Source organism: Neopelma chrysocephalum, unplaced genomic scaffold, assembly GCF_003984885.1.
Source record: "Neopelma chrysocephalum unplaced genomic scaffold, ASM398488v2 Primary Assembly neopelma1_138, whole genome shotgun sequence".
In the NCBI taxonomy this organism is placed as follows: domain Eukaryota; kingdom Metazoa; phylum Chordata; class Aves; order Passeriformes; family Pipridae; genus Neopelma; species Neopelma chrysocephalum.
In genome coordinates this window covers 5,421,315-5,440,474 of record NW_020897800.1, presented here as the reverse complement: position 1 = coordinate 5,440,474, position 19,160 = coordinate 5,421,315, and the positions used below count along the sequence as shown (strand labels likewise).

General features: G+C 55.9%; 1 protein-coding gene across 4 annotated transcripts in view; it reads left to right on the top strand.

Annotated features, from left to right (window-relative positions):
- The window catches only part of KIRREL3 (kirre like nephrin family adhesion molecule 3), a 359,658-nt gene extending 340,498 nt beyond the window's left edge, over positions 1-19,160 (top strand). For 3 of the 4 annotated variants that reach the window (XM_027699387.1, XM_027699385.1, XM_027699388.1), the window contains 7 exons: positions 4,491-4,591; positions 4,670-4,868; positions 5,945-5,980; positions 7,339-7,446; positions 11,104-11,213; positions 17,244-17,330; positions 18,236-19,160. In XM_027699387.1, the coding sequence (XP_027555188.1) occupies positions 4,491-4,591; positions 4,670-4,868; positions 5,945-5,980; positions 7,339-7,446; positions 11,104-11,213; positions 17,244-17,330; positions 18,236-18,679 (1,085 nt within the window). In that variant the 3' untranslated portion in view covers positions 18,680-19,160. The remainder of the gene's footprint in view (positions 1-4,490; positions 4,592-4,669; positions 4,869-5,944; positions 5,981-7,338; positions 7,447-11,103; positions 11,214-17,243; positions 17,331-18,235) is intronic. The other variant, XM_027699386.1, reaches the window with a different exon arrangement.

Below are 19,160 nucleotides of genomic sequence, written 5' to 3'. Positions count from 1 at the left end.
ATGACTTTTAAAGGTCACTTCCCACCCAAACCATTCCAGGATTCTATAATCCTACAAAGGGAAGCCAAGGGCAACACAGCAGGGGACTGGAAACCAACCACTCCCTGTCTCCGACTCAGCTCCTCGGCGCCTGAATCCTCCTTCCCCGGCGGCTGCTGGGCTTTAATTACAATTAAATGAGCTCATGGAAAACAAAGCAACAAATTAGCACAAACAAAGAACCTGCTCCTTCCCTGACACCTACCAGGCACAGGGATGCCTTGAATGCAGAGCAGAGGGTTCTGCAGGCTCTGGGAATTCGGAGCGTTCGGCACAGAAAAGCTGCTCCCCAGAGCTTTGCAGCTCCCACCTGGCAGAGCTGAGGGGGAGCAAATGAAATCCAGGAGTGGGGTTCACTGCTCAGCTCCCAGGAACCGACTGCCTGCAGCATCCCATCCCACGGGATGTGCTGCTTTGGTGCACCCCAAAGGTGACAGCGCTGGGACATCCCATCGTCGGCAATGGACCAAGGGAGAAGCCCACACCTCCAGGCCAGGATGGTGTCCTGGCCCCCCAAGTGAGGAGAATCAAGCCCCAGAGCAGCGTTCCCAAGTGTGACATCACCAGACATCAGGGCTTGGCAGCCTGTCCTGCAGCTGGAGCAGCGTTCCAGCTCTGGAGCACAGCTCGGTGTGTCTAATCCAGCTAATGAATTCTGCTGGAAGCCTGTTCTGCTGTAATTCAAGAGGGAAGTTGAATGCCTCATATTTTGAAGTGCTTTTAAATCCAGAGGGTGATACAATTGTCTTGGTGCCTCTCTCCGTGGGCTGGGATTCGTCACAGGAAAATTAGGCATTTAGAAGTGTCTGTTCTGGGCTGGCTGCACAGACCCTGAGCAGGGCACACGGGCTTTGGGGGGCTGATCCTTCCCCCAGAGCACAGGGACCCTGACTGAGGGATCATCTGACCCAGTCTGAGCCTGCAGTCCCACCTGCACCAGCCCATCCGCTCCCAACATTATCTGAAATCGTGGCACAACGACGCTGAGGTGGGAGAACATCCTCCTGCCCTCCCCACGCAGGTCTGTGGGTAGAGAGCAGCCCATCCCCATGGCAGAGCCAAGGCCACCAGCCTGCAGGAGGCTGATAGGATTCAGAGTCTGGTGAGTGGGAAGGAGGATTATGCAAAGCGGCAGCATTTGGCAGGGCTGGAGCAGCAGAGGCACGAGGGAAGGGAGGAACGTGGTGCCATCATAAATCAGCAGCAGCTGGATTTACAGCAAAGCCTCTCGATGCTCCTGACTGCACCCAGCCTGGTCACAGCTCCCACCCTGGCAGGAGAAGCCCCCCAGGATCCCCTTCACAGACAGATCCCCAGAGGTACCGTCTGTCTGTCCAGGCTGTGGGCAGGGACACCAACCCTGCCCACCTTGCTCTGCAAGAAAAGGTTTGTCAGAAGGGCTGGACAATTCCAGGTGGCTAATCCAGGATGTAATTTGCCTGGGATTCACCCCAACAGGGAAGCTGAGCATGCCCAAGGGCTGGGAGCAGGGCAGGGCTGACCTGGCACCCTGCTTGGTCAGGAGCATGTCCTGACACCAGGACATGGGATGTGCAGTTGCTGGAGTGAGTCCAGAGGAGGTCACGAGGAAGCTCCAAGGGCTGGAGCCCCTCTGCTCTGGAGACAGGCTGGGAGAGCTGGGGAGGTTCACCTGGAGAAGGGAAGGCTCCAGGGAGACCTGAGAGCCCCTTCCAGTGCCTAAAGGGGCTCCAAGAGAGCTGGAGAGGGACTGGGGACAAGGGATGGAGGGACAGGACACAGGGAATGGCTTCCCACTGGCAGAGGGCAGGGATAGATGGGATATTGGGAAGGAATTGTTGGCTGTGAGGGTGCTGAGGCCCTGGCACAGGTTGCCCAGAGAGGCTGTGGCTGCCCCATCCCTGGAAGTGTCCAAGGCCAGGTTAGGCGAGTTTGGAGCAATCTGGTCTAGTGGAAGATGTCCCTGTCTGTGGCAGGGGGGTGGAATGAGATGGGCTTTAAGGTCCCTTCCAACACAAACCATTCTATGATGGTGCTTTGCAATATTGGACAGCACCAGCCAGCCCAGGGCTTCTGCAGGAAACCATGAGTTAAACCAAACCCTTCTGCCAAACCATTCTGTGCTTGGAAGGACAGGTTCAGATGGACTCAAGCAGACTGGAGCTAAGGCCATCCTTTCATTCCTGAAGGCTCCTGCTCCAGCCTCCTCTTTTGTGCGAGGCGCCAGGACCGCGCAAATAAATTGGGACCGACGTGCTAAAAATATCCTCCCCCAATAGCTCCATCATTTATATCCATAGCAACATTGCTTAGAGCCTTTTCCCTGCCTGTGGGCTGTCTCACACTCTGTGCTGAATGCCAGGCTGGAGACTGGCAGCTTTCATAAGGAGCCAGAGCCTGGTGGAGAATCAAATGCCGGCCGCGAATGCAAAGAGGCTGCGACTTCGTGCTATTATTTCCGGGCATGTTCATCTCACAAATGGTCTTTAGTCATCCACTATTATCATGATGATAAGCCTTCGACTCTGAACTCCTGAAGCAATAATAAAACCCGAAGCCATTGGCATTTGTGCCATTTAAAATCCACTCGCCTTGGGGAAAATGATCCTTTTAATGATTATTAAGCCATTTTTCTCTAGCGTCACCCAGTCTTGGAGCACTTCCAGAATTCAGAAGTAACACACAACCATTGAAATGGAAAGGAGATGGTTCTTTTGATTATTATTAGTTAGGCCTGGCCTTCAGATCCCATCACTGCTCTCGCCTACAGAGGCAAGGTCTTTAATGGCTTTGGGACCATCACGTGAGCAAGAGCATCACTGACCGCAGGATCTGATGCCTGATGACCAGGGGCAAAGCAAGGATTCAACCCACCCCCACTGAGACCCTTGGGAAAGCTGGGCTGTCAGCGATGGATAAAGGAGAATTCACACCTTGGGATCATGCCTTGATCAACATCTTGAGCATTTAGGCAGAAAAACATAACAAAAGTGTGGTGGGGGTTTTTTGTCTTCTTCGATCAAAAGGGGCACGAAAGTTTCCCCTGACGTGCAGCTGTGCCCATTCCATCAAAACAAGTCCTGACCTTCATGCCCAGCTCCTGCTATTCCTGATGTTGACAGCAGCTCCCTTCCAGCAGTAATTTCCTGAGCTGCCAGAACCGTGGTCCCTGGTCAGTGAATTGTGCTTCACTGAGCTCATTTTCCATCCATCTCCCCTTGGAACAGCGTAGGGAAGGAGGGACAGGGCTGTGTCTCAGTAGGAAGTGGGGGGGCAGTGTGCAAGTTTGCTGCAGGAAGGGGTTACTGGGATAATTCCAACATGTGAATGCACCAGAGGGAAGGATTTAGTGTTTTGGTACATTTTTGTGCATTCTGGAAATTCATAAATGGGTGATTGGTATGAGAATCAGTCAGGAATACACAGGTGAATATTTGTCCCCACTTTACCCCAAACCCCTGAGACTTTTCTTAAAGGAACACGTCGGTTGCAGGTTGGGAAAATGGGAAAAGACTGTGGGGAAAGAATGGGGAAAAATCCACAAGGCTGTATTTTCTGAGAAACCCAGAGACAGACTCCAAACCAGGAGTGACAACCCGGAATGAACACCCAAAATTCCTGAGCTGGGGCAGGGGCAGATCTGCCAACCCCTGCCTGTCCCCTCTCCCTGCCCTGCAGCCCAGCTTGGTGCTGCTTTCTCTTCTGCCAGCAGCAAGCCACTCATGGAAATGCAAATCCGCTTTAATTAAGGAGGTTATCAAACAGCAATTAGGATCCCAGCTCTTGTGTTGCTCCCTTGGGGTCTCCCCTGCAGGGCTGTTGGAGAGTGAGGGACACACCGATCCCACCAAGCCATGATCCCCTAATCCCATCCCTTTTCCCCTAATCCCAGGATGTCACCGAAGCAGGACAAGGACATTTCCTATCCCAAGCTGGCTCAGGTGGTGTTTGGCCTCGTATTGCTCAGAAATCCGAATGGGGGACAAGGTTTTTCCAGCAGAAACCTCTCCACCACATTGGGCAGGCTGAGTGCAGGTCACTGAGGGTGCCCTGAAGGTACCAGCTGTGCCTCCTCTGCCCTCCTACCACCTCCTGAAACCCCTGGGGATGGTTGCCTATGGAATCTGGGAGAGCACAGAAGAGGAACCAGGTGGGATGGGATCCTGCTTTGCTTCTGGAGCAAACAGCCCTTCTCAGGGGCCAGGTTCACCGAGGAGAAGGGGACAGAGCAATTTACACCAGGGATGGGGGAGCAGAGATGGAGGATCCCAGGGATCTGTGGGAGCTTTGCAGAAACCCAGAAGAGCCCGAAGCCCCCGCTCAATGTCCTTCTCCATCACGGGAGGTGATGGAGCTGTTGCTCCACCCCTGCCCCTCAGAGATGGACCCCAACGTCCCTCTGTAGCTCCACTAACACCCCCCATCCCCAGCAGTCCCCACGGGGTGCCAGCAGCCCTCTCCTCTCTCCACAGGGCCCCCCATCATCTCCAGCACCCAGACCCAGCACGCCCTGCACGGCCAGAAGGGGCAGATCAAGTGCTTCATCCGCAGCACTCCCCCACCAGACCGGATTGTGAGTATCCCCCCGGGGCACGGCGGGTGCCTGGCACAGCCCAGGGTGCCCCGGGCTCACCCCTCTCTCGCTTGGCAGGCTTGGTCCTGGAAGGAGAACGTCCTGGAATCCGGGACCTCCGGGCGCTACACGGTGGAGACGGTCAGCACGGACGAGGGGGTCATCTCCACCCTGACCATCAGCAACATCGTCCGGGCTGACTTCCAAACCATCTACAACTGCACGGCCTGGAACAGCTTCGGCTCCGACACCGAGATCATCCGGCTCAAGGAGCAAGGTGGGCACTGCTGGGGGGCTGCTGGGGGCTGGGGGGCAGAGGGAATTAGTGCCCAGCTGGGCTGTGAGAGCGGGGAGATGCTGTGACAGGCAGGAGGTGCCCGGGAAAGCTCTTGGGATGCCAAAGAGGAACTTAATAAATTAGGAAATTAGGAAGGATGGTGACGATGCTCCAGCCATGGTAGCTGTAGGATCGCATCCTTAGGGTACCTGGTCCTGGCAGAGGGCCAGGAGGGGGGCTCTGCCTCTGCTTGGTAAGGTATTCCTGATTTTACTGTCCTGCTGAAGATGGAGGGCACAAGATGATCCTGCACCACTTGTTCCCTGTCCCACAGCATGAGGTGATGCCACTGCCCTGGGCTGGAGGATCATTTATAGCCTTGGAGGGACAGGAGTGGCTGCTCCCAGCAGACCCCACTGCTCCAGGGTGATGGCAGTGAGTGGGAGGAAGGCATTTGGGCTGGTGGAACTCTCCATCCCAGCCACCAGCCACCAATGCCAGCACGTTTTACAGGGCTGGGCTTACCCACCCAGCCTCGAAGCAATTCCCAGGGGGTGCCCAGGGGATTTCCACTCCCAGGGCTCTCCATAGCAAGGGAAGGAGATGGCTTGTGTGAGGAATGCTTCGCTCCTGGAGGGACTCCAGTTCTCCTCTATTTTATTAAATGCCAGGGCAGGCAGGTGGATTGTTCTCATTAAGCCATGATTTATAGGCAAGGCTGGCGTCCAGATTAAATCAGAGCTAAATGAACCCCTTAAAATTAGCCTTGGGCTCCTTCCAACGCAAACAGAGCCAGTGGTTGTTCCAGGTCTCCTGCCAGTCCGCGGGAGCGCTCAGTCCCAGCGGAGGGTGGCCGGGCAGGCTCGGAGCTGAGATCCCACCATCCCTGCTAGGCCAGGCAAGGGGACAGCCCTGCCCCGGGGCAGGGGGACACTGAGGGTGGCAGAGGCCATCCCCTTCACGGGGACAGCCCTGCGGCCGGAGCACGGAGCGGAGCAGGGGGCTGAGCGCTCAGGAGGCTGCGGTGGGCGCTTGGGCTGTGCCAGGCTGTGGACACTTGCTTTATTTTCAAACAGGTACGGAAATGAAATCAGGAGCTGGTATTCAAGCAGGTATGGAAATCATGAGCTGACCGTGAATGTGAATTGTCCCCAGCCATTACCACACCTGAGGGCCCGGCATCCTCCTCCCGGCCCGGCAGCTTTCTGGCAGGGCAGGCAGGGCAGGAAGGAGCGTAGGGAAACTGCAGGGCAGTGACTGGGGCAGGACTGGGGATTCACAGAGGTCAGCAGAGCTCCCCTCTTCCACTGACCCACTCTGCAAACCAACACTTTCTGTGCCCCAGCTTCCCAGACCCCGAGAGGGGGATGATGTTACACAGCCGTGTTTTAAACGCTGCCATGGAAGTCCCAGAAAATGCCATTATGGGACAAAAGAGAGGGAGAAGTGCAAGTTTCCAGGGCTATTTACAGGCATCAGCTTGTTTCAGCATCGTGGGAGAGTGCTGGCCAGCCTCCATTGGCCCCAGAGCAGGGCTGGGTGGATCTTGGAGCAGATGCTGTGGGATGTGCTGCCTTTGTGCCTTCCTCATCCCCTGCCCCAGACCAGGGCTCCTGGGGGAGCATGTGGCCAGCAATCTGCTCCTCCTCAGTCTGCCCCTCCCTTTGGGAACTGTGCTTGGAGGGAGCGGAGGGACTGAGCAGGGAGATAACAAGGCTCAGGGGCTCCAACTCTGACCCCCTCCCCATAAACATGATTTCATACTCCACCCCCCTTCCCCTCACCTCCCAAGCTGCTGCCGGGATCTGAGTGGATAAATCAGCTTTGCTGGCTGAGCCACAGTCTGAAATCCCTGCTGGGAACCCAGCTCCAGAGTTTTTGTAGGCAGAAGGATGTAACCCCAGCTCTGCCTCCCACGGACCCCACCTGCACATCCCACCCCACAGCCTCAGCCCCGCATGGGCCATCCCTCCTGTCCCAGTCTTTGTGGCACCCTCAGGAGTTTGGGAAGGATGACAGAGTTGACAAGCCATGGGAGAAGGCAGGAAACTGGGATATAGAACTGGCAGGGGCTGTGAATGATGGCTCTGGGGTTAACTCATCCGTCAGCCTGCTCGGATGCCATTTCTCTTTCTTAATAATATTAATATATTATCTTCTTCTGCACTTCATCCTTTCGAGATGCTCATTTGTTAACCTGCAGGGCACTAAGGAGAGCAGTTGTTAACCTGCTCCTCTGGCTGCCCCCTCCTCTCCCTCCCAGGGGAAGCTGAGGCACAGAGAGCTCAGGGCTGCACAAACCGCAGTGTCCCAGGGGCAGCGGGGACGGGGGAGAGGGGAAGGAGGCCCCAAAACCCTCCCCGGGCTCCTCACCGAGCCGCTTGCCAGCAGCCAGGGGTGGGTCCCGGGGGGGAAAAGCCACCTCTGGGACCTTCATCCCGCTTCATGCTCCCTCTCCTTCCTCTTGCAGAGTCGGTGCCCATGGCAGTGATCATCGGCGTGGCCGTGGGGGCCGGCGTGGCGTTCCTGGTGCTGATGGCCACCATCGTCGCCTTCTGCTGCGCCCGCTCCCAGAGGAGTAAGTGTGCCCCCCTCCTTGGGAAGGGGTTGGGGGAAAACTTTGGGGAGGGGGTGAATCGAGTGGGTCAGGGAGAAGTGTTATGGTTTGGAGCTGGCTCCCTGCCAAGTCTCCAAACCTTACCACGAGGAGTCCCCCCATACCCCAAACCAAGGGAGAAGAGGGGAAAAAACCCAAAAGAACTGAAAATGAGAGAGAGACAAAGTAATGTATATAAATATATTTACACTTATATTTACAGTTATATACAGTTGAAATATATATATAATTTCACAGGGAAAAGGGAAAGGGGAAGGGAAGAACAAAAACCAAAATAATATATATATATATATATTATCCCGATCAGTAGCCCAAGGTCTATCAACTAAAAGAATTAGCAAAGAATATCTTACTACTCTCCTTGGGACAATGGAGAGTCACGCTGGAGCGACTGCCGGCAGCCTCCGCCTCCCAAGGTCGACAAGGCCTTACCAGGCCTCACTCCCCAAGCCGACAGACTCAACACAGGGAGATCTGCACCTCCAAAACCGCTGGAAGGAAAGAGAGCGAAGGCCTTTCCTCCCTTCTTCTTCTACCCCAGCTTACGTAAAAATCGTAGGGAATACCGGGTAAATCTGGGCACTTCCTTGGTTACAAGCTGGTCACCAAGGAAGGCCCAGGCCAAACTACCACAAGAAGCCAGAGCCTGAATTTACTGACGCGGCACCAGCACGAGCTGCTGCTCATGTTTGGTCTTCCAAATGTTTGCTGTGAACAGCAAACACTCCCTTTTCCCATGGGAAAAGGGAAGTGTTTGTGGAAAAACATGCTGATCCCTGTTAGCAGCACAGGCAGCTTAGGAGGCATGCAGGAAACCTCTTAATCCCTCCCCTGGAGTAATCCTGATGTCCAAGAGGGAGAAGCATCCTGACTGTGCCACACCGGTGCTTAAAAACCCTCCACGGTTCTGCTTCTCTTTTAATTCCAATTTTCCTGACATAACATGCATATTCCTGGCGGGAATGACAGCCAGTGGAGGGATTTCCATGGGATATGTAGGTTTTGGAGTCTGGCTGCAGTGGGAATACAAGTTAAAGTGACATTAGGGACGTAGGTAGAGAAGGAGAGGGAAACAGTGTGGCATTGAGTGGCCTCATTAAAAGGACACCAGGAAATTAAAGAATTGTTTACTCCATGAAAAGGCACCAAACCAGGAGGGAGAAGAGTGTGATTGTCTGGAGCATCCCAAACCTCTGGGGAGAGGAGGAATTCTCTGTAGGATTCTGAGCTCCCGAGGCACATGGTGCAGATGCCAGGATGCCAAACTCTCCCTGTGTGTGCCAGAAAACCCAGTTGTTTTATTTCTCCTTTTATTTCCCCCCCTTGATGGTTTGCAAAGCAACCAGAGACACAAGGCTGCTCCCAGATCTGCTTCGGACACACAGACTCCCACAGCAGAAATGTGTTTAATTTCCAGAGCAATAATGATGCCTCTCCCTGTTTTATCCCCTTTTTTTGAACTCTCACAGCCTCCATTAGCAAGAATTAACAAGTTAAATGGGGGAATTCGTTAATCTTGCTTTTTGGGGAAGGATTGCTGATGGACAGGACCCAAGGCCAGGCCAGTTTGATGTTGTGGAGATCATCTGGCAGCAGTGGACGATTCCAGCACCTGAAGGAAGTGGGGCCAAGCCATGTTCCTGTGTCCACGGGCTGTGCTTTCCCCACACCACACCCTCTGGAGCAGGGACAGCCCGTGGTTCATCAGCTCCCTCTCCTCTGATGGAACCAGATGGTGCAGAGCTCTTTACAGGACACACAATTGCACGGGAATGTCACAGTAACAGATCCCAGACACGGTGAAAATGCCAGGATTTAGTCCCTCACAAGCTGGAGGCGTTCAGGGATGGGCTGGTCTTCGTGGGGAAAAGCCAGGAGAGGACAACCCCATCGCACCCAAACACCTTGTCTGATTAATCCCAGTGATAAACTGGGAAGAAGAGGCATTTTCCTGACCAGGGCAGGGAGGATACATGCTGGGAAGAGGGTACTGAGGAGATGGTGGCAGGGTTTGAAGTCCCTTTCCTCTGCTGTGTTTCCAGTTCTGTCCTGCTTAGAAAGGGATTTTGGGTCTTGATATGCCACGAGCTGCTGGGTCTGGGCACCTTCCCTGGGAAGCTCAGGAATGATGGGACCAACAGAGCAGTTGGGTATTAGGAGAAGGACTCATTTCCTGCCAGGGTGACTGCAGATTCCTCTCCCAAAACAAACACTGGAGCATTGTGGCATCATTTACAACAACAGCCTGGTGCAGGCTGTGGGAATAGTTGTGTGGAGGGGACACGGTGACCCAGCAGTAACTCAGGGGAAGGAATCTCCCGACCCAGCCACTGACCACAACTAATGGCACTGGAGGAGGCAATTCCTGGCCTTGTTTTGGAGAAATGCAGGAAAAAAAGGAAAAAAAAAAAGGATCAGGTGCAGACACACGGAGCCTGGAGGCTCTGGAAAAGAAAAAGATGACTTTACTGCACATCTGGTGTTGTATCTTCGGTGATTTAACGGCCCAGAGTTATTTAAGGGGGAGCACTCCTGGGAGAGGAGGTGCAAGACAGTGATTAGCTTCTCCTTGTGATTAAAGACAAAGGCTCTGGCACCAGGAACGTGGTCCCAGCAGGAAAAAAAAAATAAAAGGAAAAGCTGTAGTAACTTCCCAGCAAAAGGTTTTGCCTTGTGCCCTGAGACTCGGAGAGGTCATGGGGCTGCAGATATCGAGGGCAGGGGATGCTGAGAGAGATGAATTAAAGGCTGGAGCTCCAAGCTGGTCTCGGTTGCATCATCCAGTTTGGTTTAGAGATAAAACCCCCCTTTGCTGGACTGATCCCTGCAATCCTGGCCTGGCAGAGCCCTGCTGGTTCCGTCAGCTGGAGGCAGATCTGACAAACCAGCGGTTCAAGGCAGTTTTGGGGTCCGGGAGGGCTGGCACAGCCATCCTGGGAAGTGAGAGCCAGATCCGAGGCTGGAGCCCGGCTTCAAAGCCGTTGAGGTCTCACTGCTCAGATTTGCATCCGTGTCTGCTTTTCATCTCGGCTTTGCCGCCTCTGCTCCCGCTGCTCCGCAGCCCTGTTTTAATTCTGCTAAAACGGCTTGTTCGAAGCACGCCTGACACCTTCAGGGAAGGCAGGGAGTCTCTCCAGGAATGTTTCTCTCTGTTCTGCGGGAAAACAGGCTGCTTGGAGATGACAAAATCATCCCCGGCCATGTCTGTGCTCGTTTCTTGGCCTTTTCCATACGTGTCTGCACCCCAAACTGGGGAAGGCTTTCCTCAGGGGTTCCCAGCACCCAGGCAGAGCTGGTCCTGCCCTCAGGAGCAGTATTTCCTAGGAATCAGCAGGCTGGATAATGATTCCACCACCTGTGTGAGCAGTTCTGCTGCAGCCCAGCCCCTCTTAACAGCACCGTGAGTATGGCAGAGACCAGCCAAGCTCCCAAAGGAATTCCAATAGGAATCTGAGCTGCCCAGAGGTGACAGGGTAATATTGCTCCCCTAGTTCTTGCATGAACTTGCTGAGCCAGGTTTATTTTCCCTGGTGCTGCCAGGCATCCTCAGTCAGCTCCCTGCGGATGCTCCACCACTGCCTTGGGCTAAACCCCTTCTCCATCTCCCTCTTTTCCCAGATCTCAAGGGTGTGGTTTCTGCCAAGAACGATATCCGCGTGGAGATCGTGCACAAGGAGCCGGCCTCGGGCAGGGAGGCGGAGGAGCACCCGACCATCAAGCAGCTGATGGTAAGGATTTCCTTCCCCTCCCGAAGCGATTGCTCCAGGCGTTTGATGGTAACGAGCCCAGGCACGTGTCCTTCGTCCTGTAATCCCCTCTCAAGGCAAAGATACTCACCCAAACATCCTGCTCCGGAGACCCACATCCTCCTGCCATAAAAACTCCTCGAGTGACACCTGGCTAAACGAGGAGGGAGGGCTGGGAGGGGTTTATTGCAGTGGCCCGGCTGCCCTCGGGGCTAATTGCAAAGCAAATTTGCCACCTCAGGCGACGAGAGCTGCAGAGGGAGGGGAGGCACACAAGGGGTGAGCACGAGGTGATAACGAGCTCGTTTAACCAAGGCTGCTCAGAGGGTTCTGTGGGCAGAACCAGGGTGTGGATCTGGAAGCAGATCCAGAGTTCTGAGGGAGATCCAAGGTGTGCACACACATCTGGGAGCAGATCCAGAGAGTTCTGTGGAAGATCCAAGGTGTGCACAGAGCTGGGAGCAGATCCAGAGAGTTCTGTGGGAGATCCAAGGTGTGCACAGAGCTGGGAGCAGATCCAGGGAGTTCTGAGGGAGATCCAAGGTGTGCACACATCTGGGAGCAGATCCACAGGTGTGAGGCCAAAAGAACAACAAAGAAAGGCAAGTGACTGTAAAATGAGAGTGAAAAGAGCAGGTAGGAAGGGAAGAAGAGATTGAAGAGGCCAGAGGCTGATTTCTAGCCTGCTCAGTGGTTTTTTCCTCATCTAACCCTCAATTTTTTGGGCAGGACTTGTATGTCCTGCCTGCAGAAGCTGTTCCATGAATTCCCAGTGGGAAGGCAAGGCTGAGTGTCGTGACGTGGGTGGAATTGCTTGCTGGAATTACCAGAATTGCCAGAGCACTTACACAGCCAGGGAGCCTTAAAGGAGGAGGCAGGAGGAGGTGGAGATCTGGCACCTCATCCCAGCACCGCTGAGGTTTCGCTGCAAGACCCTTCATTCCCAGCAGGGCTTTGTCCTGAGAAATCTGCAAATCCATGGAGGGATTTGCAAGGCTGGAAGGACAGAGGAGGCTGGGATTGGGTTTGGAGCAACCTGCTGGGATGAAGGGGAATGAGAAGCCTCCTGTCCATGGGACTCTGTACATCATCTGTGTGATCAGCAGCACCAAGCCCAGCTCTGGCACCCCTTAGAGGGGTCTGGGATTATCCCAAATGCCACTCCAGGCCATAACCACCAGGTTGGAAGCACACACAGAAGAGGAGACACACACAGAATATTTATCATTGTGAACAAATGAGGAAGAGGATGGCCATGGGAGGCCAGGCACAGGATCTTGGAAGACATCCTGGGGACTTTCCTGGGGTATTTGCCAGATCCAGAGGGTGATTCCACATCAGCGTGTGCCCTTGGCGGGGCCGGGAGCGGAGCAGTGGGAGCTGTGCCAGGTCTGTTGCAATGAGGATTCTGGCAGGGTGGAAACAGTGCAGTAAAAATGGCACCTTTTGTTTGAGAACCAGGAAAAAAATACCTTCTAGGGAGAGGTTACAGAGCTCCTGGGTTTGTCAGCCAGACCTGTGAGAGGTGATTTGGTCACAGCCCGGTGCAAAGGGGCTGTTTAAGAGCAAACAGGGTGGCAAAGCCGAGGGTTTTCAGATACAACATGACAGGGACTCACAAGCCTGGCTGCTGGACCAGGAGAAGGCGATTCACCCCCTCTCCTGGCCAAATCCAGGCATTTTTCCTGAAAGTACAGCAGTTGGAAATAACATCCTTGGATCAGCACTGTTCAGAAGTTGAAGATCAAGAGATGATCCGTGGTCTCTGCCGCCCATCCTGGGTGGGTTTGGCACTGGCTGGGACAACGTACCTGCAGGGACAAGGCATCAAAGCCCCCTCCCCTGCCTGGACCAGAGCCTCCCCACCCTCTGCAAAGACATTTCCAGGAAATACTTCCCAGTTTCTTATCTCTTTGGAGTCCCAGGGACCTCTGCCCTCCCTCATCCCGCTCCTCGCTGTGTCCAACAGCCAGTGTGGACACTCAGCCTTCGGGTGCTGAACAGATCCCTGATAAAAGGCTCCAAGTTTGTCAATGAAATGATGGATCAAGTAAAAAACTTCCTCTTGCTGATGAGCAGCGATGAGGCCTCTCTGGCAGGGGCAGAGGGCAGTGCCCAGCACCTCACCCCGGGACTTTCCAGCTCTGCCCACTCCCTGTGCCAGCATTAGTCCCCCTCTGCTTCCTCATTTGCCTTCTCTGAGCTTCCTGGGAGATGCCCATCCCAGGCTCAACCTCGACAGCGTCCTTTGGGATGTTCTTCTCACCCTCACCACACCTGGCAGTTTAATGGCACTGGGAATGTCGTTGCCATGCGGGGCTCGGGATCGTTAATGGGATGTTAAGGAGGAGCGGCCGCGCTGGCAAACAGCTGCTGCCTCTGCACTGCCCGTCCTGCCCCCATCCCGGCCCCTCAGATCTAGCACAGCCTGACCTGCTGAATTTCGGGATCCTGTGCCCTTGCTCCTCGGTTTCCCACCGTGTCCCTCTCTGCCGGAGCGTTCCTGGCCCCGCAGTGCCAGCGGGACTCTCCTTCCTCCCCCAGACGCTGCTGCCTTTGTCGTTCTCCAGCCATCTGTGACCTCAGCGGCTCGCCGTGCTTTTCACAAATAATTATTCATGCATCTCTAAATTCATTAACACCTTAGGATACGCGTCACGCTGGCTGATTTGCATATGTTCACATCGCCTCAGCGCCGCTCCCCACGCTCCTGTTCTGCCAGGCAGTGCCTACAGGCAGGGAAAAGGCTGCCAGCTCTGGTGGCTGGAGGCGAAAGAGCCCGATAAAGGGTCTGATCCTGGGAAAAACAAATCACAAGAGCAGCATTCTCCCTCCTGCCGGGATGCACTGTGCCAGCCTGGCTGAGCCCGGGCTGGGAGGAGAGGGATGAGGAGCATCCTCAGCCCCGATGTGGTGTCACACCCTCTGTTACCATGGCTGGGTTCATTCCTGGGTGATTGGACCCTCTCCCTCCATTTCCCCACCTATGAAATGAGGCTGGGGATCCCAAAGGAGCCACCCCCACTGCCTGGAGCAATCAGAGACAATCCCCAAGTGACGGACAAGCAGGAGCATTCAAAGTCAGAAGGGTGAGCGAGGCATCACCTCGGGTTCATATTTGGGGTGGAACAGTGCAAATAACCAATCCAGTGACAGGTTGATCTTTTCCTTGCTCTCCTTTCACTCCTGTCTCCTGAAGCCCATCCCGCTGCTCTGAGGGCTGTTCCCAGTTTGTTCACAGCCATCACAGGTGATCAACACCAGACACTTTTTCCATCCAGGAACTCAGCTCAGTTCCCTGCGGAAGAGAAAAACTCGAAGCAGAATTCCCATTCAGGGTGAGGCTCATCCCACCTCCAGCCCAGCAGACACAGCATCCCATTCTCTGCCTTTCTCCCTGAAAAATGCTCCACATGCCCAGAGGTCGGTGCCACCACAGCCCTGGGAAGCACCAGCAACCTCCAAGCTGGCAGATCCAGGTCTGGATCAGAGCCAGGCTGCACCTCCATGACATCCAGCCTCACCTGGGAGGTCCAGGGCACATCCCTCCTCACAGCCAACCCCTTCCAGTGGCACCAGCCTATCCGAAAACAACATTTTGGGGAGAGGTGGAATGAGGTGGTGCAGCTTCAGCTGGGATGGGCAGCACACACCCATGGTGGGAGTTCACATCACCAGGCAACCAAGGCCAGAGCTGCTGTTTGAAGGTGATAAAGCCTTGTCCAGCTGAGAATTCCCAGAATTTTTTTTAATTTATTGTCTCCTCCCTGCTGGGAGCAGAGGAAGCCACTGTTTGGGACTCATCTCCAACATCCCTCACCCTGGTAGGGTCTGCCCCACACCAGTGCTGCCAGTGGCATCCAGTTGCCCAACTAGCAGGAAATACTGTAAGGAAATATTGTCACCTGGAGCGAGGGGCGGGGAGACACGTCGAGCCTGCCAGGTCTGGGGGCTGCTCAGGGACCCAGAGCAGCATTTTACAGAACATGTTGTGCCCTTAAATGAGAGCCAAGAATTTAGTATCCTGTTGGATTCGCCATTCCAGCTGCAAGTGGCTTCATCTGGTGGTGTGAGATGCATCCCTCAGCCCCCTGATCCAGGAGGGATCAGCAGTCAGGGATGCAGGGATGAGGTTCGTTGCATCCCTCATCCACCCTGATCCAGGAGGGACCAGCGAGGTTTGGGCTTTACCCCTCGATGCCCAACTAGCCCGGGGATGGTGAAGGCTGCTGGCGCCCGGCACTGCCAAGCAGGATTAAGTCCTGGCACGACATTCCCGGGATTGGAATGGCGCTGGCAGGAGCGGAACGACGGGCACGCGGCTCTAACAGGCGGGTGCATCCCCAGCCACGTGCAGGGCAGCGCCGAGGAGCACATTGGTGCTGTCACCGGCTGGAGAAAGCCTCGGCACGGGAAAAAATAGCCCGGGCATGATGCTGGAGCATCCCGTGCCAGCGCACTTGGTCATTCCTGGTGTTTTTCCATGCATTTCCCGCTCTCCCTTCGTAATGCCCATTAATATTGGTGACGAAGTGAACTTCAGTCAATTTTCCTTCCCTCCCGGTGTTTACCCAGCGGCGGCAAAGCGGAAGCGACGCTAATGAGCATCTCAGCACCTGCTAATTAACGCCGTAAGGTCACATCGGGGCTGAGCCGCCACGCAGGTTTAACAAAGGTCACGTTAATGACCGGCTGTAGTGGGGGAGTTGGTGATTCAGTGATGAGATGGCACTTTATGGGGGCTCCCTGCAGCCCCCAAATCCATGGGATGCGGCCGGACCCAGAGCATCCTGCCAGCCCCGGGCACAGGCAGGGTCCCCACGGGACTGGAGGGGCATCCCAGTGCCTGGATCACTGCCACCATCCCTGCAAGAGCTACGTAAAACGGCTTAAAACACCCCGTCAAACCCGACGCTAATTCCGCGGAGGTTTGGTCACAGCGGGACTGTCCCCTTGGTTCTCACCTCTCTTCTCCCCTCTCCACCCCTGGGTCTTGCCCTGCCCGCCCGGGTCACACGCGCCAAAAACCAGCCAAATCCAAGGAGGAGAAGTGGTTTTTCCTTTTCTTTCTGAGCCAGGACTTGTGAAACCCTTCTTGGGTTAACACCCCCAATCCCTGCCTTTGCTGCGATGCTTTAGGGGATTTAGGGTGTCGCTGGGGCTGGCAGAGCAAAAGAACCCTCCACATCCCATTTTAGTTGCACTGGTTTAATCCTCGGCGACACTTGTATTTATCCGGGTAAATCAATGGCTGATAGAGGTTTTTTTTCCCTAGGAAAACTCAGGTACTTTAATTTATTGCCTTTAACAGCCACATCAAAGGCTTTCGGGAGATGAACAGCAAGTGCCGCGGGGTGAATTTCCACAGCCGCTTACCACCTTAAAGAGGAGAGAATTTGGGCAATAAAAGGGGATTTGAGGGCTGCTTTGGGGCTCTGATCCCAGAGAAGCCGGGCTGGAGGCGCCCGATAAATACGGGAGAAGCTAAAAAAAGGCAACTGAGAAATTGGTTGATAATTATTCTGCTCCTGCCGAAGGAGGGGTAATTAAAGTGTAGTGTAATTAATGTGCACCTCGCCTTTCCCCCCCGATCACGGCCAGCCTTCAAATGAATACCGAGCTGACCAAGTTCAGCTGAGGAGGGAAGGATGAAAAGAAGGGGGGGGGAAACAGCAAAATAAGGAGATTTTGACAGTGTTGCTTTGGGCAGGTGGTGCAGCTCCAACCCTCACCACGGTAAATAAATTCACTTTCTGCATCAGCCGGGCCTTTTTTGTCCAAAACAGAGGGAAAAACAACCTGTAACCCAGGGAATAGCGAGGCTTTTTTTTTCGGCTCCGCTGCTCTCCGACACCGCCCCGCTGGGGCATCCCGGGGCACAACGGGCTGGTGACAACTTCCCTGTGCCCTGGGGCTGATGATGGGTGTGGGGCTCAGCCCACGTGGCGTGGGTGGTGGTGGGAACAGCCGGGGGCCAGGGGACGCTGACCCCTCACTTGCATCCTTTCCTAGATGGATCGGGGGGAGTTCCAGCAGGATTCGGTGCTGAAGCAGCTCGAGGTGCTCAAAGAGGAGGAGAAGGAGTTTCAAAACCTGAAGGTGAGTCAGGCCCTGGGGACATGGCCCCACTCTGTCCCCAGCCCCATGAAGAGATGGGGCTCAGAGCCCCCCGGGTCATTCCTGGCAGAGGGGCTGCACGCTGGGGTGCCGGGCACAGCTCCCCGTGCCCACCCCTGGGCAGGACCAGCTCGTCCCGTGCCTGGCATTGCTGCTGCCAGGCTTTCTGTCCTTGGGCCATGTCCCCAGTGCTGGCCCATCCCAGAGGGCTGTCCCTGTGTGGGAAGGGATGCTTTGGTACCCCTGGCGCTGTTTTCTGGCCCCAGCACCCTTTGGGAGGGATAACATAAAGGTGTGTGGCAGGAGGGGGCAGTGCAAGGGGCACCTGTGCCCCGATCTGGAGGGGGCTGAGCAGAGTGGGACACGTTGGTGGCACAGGAGGACATTGCTGCTGCGGGTAGGAGGGGTTGGTCGTTGAGAGTGTCCTCCAAAGAGGGGCTCTGAGGATGGTGGAGGGTGTGGAGGAGGCAAGACTGAGGGGAGACTCATCGGGGTCTGCAGCTTCCTCCCGAGGGGCAGCAGAGGGACAGCACTGTGATAGGACCTGAGGGAATGGCTGGAACTGAGTCAGGGGAGGGTCAGGTTGGATCTCAGGCAAAGGTTCTTCCCCCAGACGGTGGTCGGGCACTGAACAGGCTCCCCAGGGCAGTGGGCACAGCCCCAAGGCTGCCAGAGCTCCAGGAGGTTTGGACAATGCCCTCAGGGACACGGGGGGATTGCTGGGGTGTCTGTGTGGGGCCAGGGGTTGGACTCAATGATCCCTGTGGGTCCCTCCCAGCTCAGGATATTCTATAATTCTTGCACGTCCTGGGTGGGCGCCCCAAATGCCACAGGACCCAGGGAGAGCGGGCACCACCAACCTGCCCCCGCTTTCTGCCACTCTGCAGGACCCCACCAACGGCTACTACAGCGTGAACACCTTCAAGGAGCACCACTCCACCCCCACCATCTCGCTGTCGGGCTGCCCCGCCGACCTGCGCCCGGCCGGGAAGCAGCGGGTGCCCACGGGCATGTCCTTCACCAACATCTACAGCACCCTGAGCGGGCAGAGCCGCCTCTACGACTACAGCCAGCGCTTCGTGCTGGGCATGGGCAGCAGCTCCATCGAGCTGTGCGAGCGCGAGTTCCAGCGCGGCTCCATGAGCGACAGCAGCTCCTTCCTCGACACCCAGTGCGACAGCAGCATCAGCAGCAGCGGGAAGCAGGACGGCTACGTGCAGTTCGACAAGGCCAGCAAGGCCTCCGCATCCTCCTCCCACCACTCCCAGTCCTCTTCCCAAAACTCAGACCCCAGCCGGCCCCTGCAGAGGCGGATGCAGACGCACGTTTGAGCCCCTCCGGGGGCCGCTCGGGACCCTCCGCGTGGGCGCCGTGGCACTTGGACAGTGGTGCCCGCCGGCAGCGGCGGCGGGAAGAGGCCGGATCCAGCCCCCGGAGCGGGGCTGCGGGGCGGGGGGACCGGCCCAGCATCTCCCCCCTCCCCGGTACATGCTAAGCACAACCCCGCCCAGGACGCGCCGAGCCCCGGGGAGCCGGAGCCGCCCCCTCCGCGGGGCTGGGGACGCCCCCGGCCCCACCGCGCCCCCCCAGCCGCTCGCCTCCGCTTCCCGCTGCCCTCTCCCACCCGGCTCCTTCCCTTCCCTCGTCGTGTTCGGTGTCCATACTTATAGAGTCCGTTTCGGGGGGGTTTTGGGGGGTCCCGCCACGTGGGACAGGATGGGGGGGACATCGGTGGGACAGGGACCCCCCGGGAAGGGCCTCTCCGGCTGTATCGCGGCGCCGCGGTCAATACAAGAGGTGTTTCTCGTGGCA